At 37.0% G+C, this 3,318-nt stretch overlaps 1 protein-coding gene across 1 annotated transcript in view; it reads left to right on the top strand.

Moving 5' to 3' along the window:
- LOC119596950 (dolichyl-diphosphooligosaccharide--protein glycosyltransferase subunit DAD1-like) overlaps window positions 1-3,093 on the top strand; it is a 4,254-nt gene extending 1,161 nt beyond the window's left edge. Inside the window, exons 2-3 of the mRNA XM_037946339.1 lie at window positions 2,318-2,540; window positions 2,767-3,093. Coding sequence (XP_037802267.1) covers window positions 2,327-2,540; window positions 2,767-2,897 — 345 coding nt within the window. The 5' untranslated portion in view covers window positions 2,318-2,326 and the 3' untranslated portion in view covers window positions 2,898-3,093. The remainder of the gene's footprint in view (window positions 1-2,317; window positions 2,541-2,766) is intronic.
- The last annotated feature ends 225 nt before the right edge of the window (window positions 3,094-3,318 follow it).

Raw genomic sequence — 3,318 nt, 5'->3', positions numbered from 1 at the left:
AGAGGAAAATGGACACTGCGATCTTATAGAGCAGATGAAGTAGAGTAATAAACAGGGTGAATATCTTCACAATACATGATGTATTTGACCGGTTTCGACTGTGTCTTCGTCAGAAATACATGTATTTCTGATGAAGACACAATCGAAACCGGTCAAATACATCTCTTGTATTGTGAAGATATTCATTTTCATTCATACCTTTTTTACATTTGTCAATATGAATATGATTCAGTAATAAACAGCACAGATACAGTTACTTTGGCCCCCTATTTATTGCAAATAATGAAAATGATGAGACTAAGGCCACAACACACAAAGACAGAGTTCTAATTGTCACATTTTCTGAGAGTTGGCATGAAGTGTTACTAAATCAGTGTACAAGAGGGGCTTGTCCCACTGTATAGGGAAGAAATAGAAGGTAGGAAATGTTAGGTTTAGATTTTTGGGTTTGCATGAACCCTGGTTTTGGAACTTCGTCTCTGGAGGCTGCATTGCATTTGGTAATGAATACCCAGGGGGGCCACTGCCTTCCAACCCCCACAATGGAAGACAAAGAGTCTTCCACATATAAAAGGCAGGGTAGTATGTACAACTGATATGCAGGAGCATCCGTTGTATATTATATAATTTACCCTATGATTTCCCTAGTACCATTCATGCCCTCCCCTGGTATTGGGGCCAGGATTGTGGGTACAGTGGGGTTTCTGTAACATAATTTTGTATATTTGGATAGTACAGTGAGAGGACTCCACTGATAACCAAAATCATCTTGATCTGTTACATGTAGGTATTCCAAAAAAATATCAGGGCAGATACAGAGTTTAGCAATGCTGTGGTTTTTGAATGGTTTTGTTTGTAATTCAGAAATTATCACACCACTAATAGTAACTGCACTGCTGAAAATCAAGTGATTTATTGTCAAAGCAGTTGGGAGCTGGATGACTAATTTGGAAGAATAGCATGGGGCAACTTTGGTTTAGATTGTCATTAGTACAAGAAATTATCTACATATATGAACAGTAATGCCACAGATAGTGGAAAGCCTCATTCCACTTGATTCTTCCTGCCTCTATCTTGCATGCCTCTCAGGCAAATTGTATTGGTGAATAAATTTTGTGGCAAATTGTATTGGTGAATAAATTTTGTGGCAAATTGTATTGGTGAATAAATTTTGTGGCATGGTGTTGGGGACTTAGTCTCTAGCAAGTGCATCCATACTGTAAAGAATTACTATCATATATTTTTACCTGGATGGGGTTCTGAACATTTTTTTCTTGCTAGTTTACTTGTTCTCCAAGTAAGACAAGCAGTTCCAGTGGCAGCATAACATTATCCAAGCATATCACACTTTGCCAAATTAACTCTTTGTACTATATTAAGTCTTCTGTTGATATTTAAACAGATTGACATGCCTGCAGAACTCCATTAGCTTGCCAGTAGACATTCATTGTGGCATGATGGGCATGCATTTGCAAAGGAGTGTCTCAATCTGTCAGGAGCAATGGTAGATGGCATAGAGTGAAAGGGTGAAGTCCATGTGTTTGGCGTTGAAGATTATGTGATTGGGGTGGGTTTGTTACAAGTTATAGGTGGTGGTGGAGTGTGTGTCAGGTTCTAGGGAGGTGGATGTTGTGAGTAATGGTTGTTCATGTTGTGTTCATTAATTGTATCAAAGGAATTAAAAGTTGAATGGGGGAAGCAAGAAGGAAAATGTATGTGTTAGTAGAGCCACACCTACTGCAAATCCATGTAATACTCTTGTTAAGTAGTCCATTGTATATCTGTGTAAATGATCCAATGCAGCTGACAGGATACTAACCATTGTGCTCGGACTGGTTACAAGAAACATTACAGTGGATGGCCCTTTGCCCCAGTTTCACTGCTTTTGTGGATAGCATGCAAGATATTTTAGTTGGTTATGGCCAGGGTTAACCGCAGCACCAGTGTCTCCACAGAGAAGTGAAGAATGGTGTGTCTAGCATGTGGACTTTTATTGTAATTTGTTTTGGAGCATTGTGTAGTAGCCAGGATAGATGTACTTGTATATTCCTTAGATTTGTGGTGAGGAGGTGTAGTTGTTGTTTGTGTATGATTGTGTATTATTGCGTGAAGAGTAAGTGCTAACAGTTCACATAATGAGAATAAAAATTGCCATATTTTGACCTTTTAGGAGTCTAAACGATGTCACATGTGGACATGGTGATATTGAATATGGTATAATATTGTAATCTGGAAGGGTGAAATGCCCAAGGGTAATTTTTGTCTGTACCTGACCATTTATCAGATTGAAAAATCTAAATTTGTCCTCTCATTCCAGAAACCAACCATGTCTTCAACGTCACTATTGGTGGTTGTCAGAAATTTCTATGATGAGTACATGAAGAAAACTCCCAAGAAATTAAAGATCGTCGATGCCTACCTCTTCTACGTTCTGTTGACTGGGATCATCCAGTTTGTGTATTGCTGTCTAGTTGGAACTTTCCCCTTCAACTCCTTCCTGTCTGGGTTCATCAGTACAGTTGGCTGCTTTGTGTTAGGGGGTAAGTATCTATGGTTAATTGATGTTGGTTTGTAAAGTTAGTTGGTGGTCATTTGTTTCACCGTCTTGAGTTCTCTGTTTCATAATCTTGAATGCATTATCAGTGATAATAAATTATGATTGTTTTTATTATAGCAATCATTACTGCTATTATTGTTATTGTGCTTGTTAATTATAATATCTTTATTAATGTTTTTTAAATAATTATTTACCTTATTTTTCCACAGTGAGCTTGAGACTGCAGGCAAACCCTCAGAACAAAATGCAGTTTGTTGGCATCTCCCCAGAACGAGGCTTTGCTGATTTCATCTTTGCGCACATCATCCTTCACCTGGTCACTGTTAACTTCATTGGTTAAAAAGGGACGATCAAGTATTTTGTTGGTTTTCCATAAGGATGTGAAATGTTCTAAGATCATGTGTAAAGGATATAAACATTCACTAAAGAACCCATGTTATTTTCAAAGAAGCAGATTAATTACATTCCCATGTGCGTGTAAGGTTTAACGATTGGAGGATGTTCATGAAGTCACCAATAAATTTATAGTTAACGGATCTCTTGTTTTGATCTTTTTTTTTTTTTGCCTAATAAGATGACATAAATGTAATCTTCACTTAAATCTTTCATGGAAAAGAATGGTGTTATAAAAAATGTTGATAAAATGCCTAAAAATACTAAGAAAGAGAAAATCCAAGGATGATGTCATAAAGAAAGAAAGAAATATATTAATTGATCTCTGAAATAATTTCTGTGGACAGAAAATGTCAGAAATAGGTCAC

The sequence above is a fragment of the Penaeus monodon genome, chromosome 38, assembly GCF_015228065.2.
Source record: "Penaeus monodon isolate SGIC_2016 chromosome 38, NSTDA_Pmon_1, whole genome shotgun sequence".
NCBI classification, from domain to species: domain Eukaryota; kingdom Metazoa; phylum Arthropoda; class Malacostraca; order Decapoda; family Penaeidae; genus Penaeus; species Penaeus monodon.
Note: the sequence above shows the minus strand (reverse complement) of the source record. Positions and strands in the feature narration are given on the sequence as shown.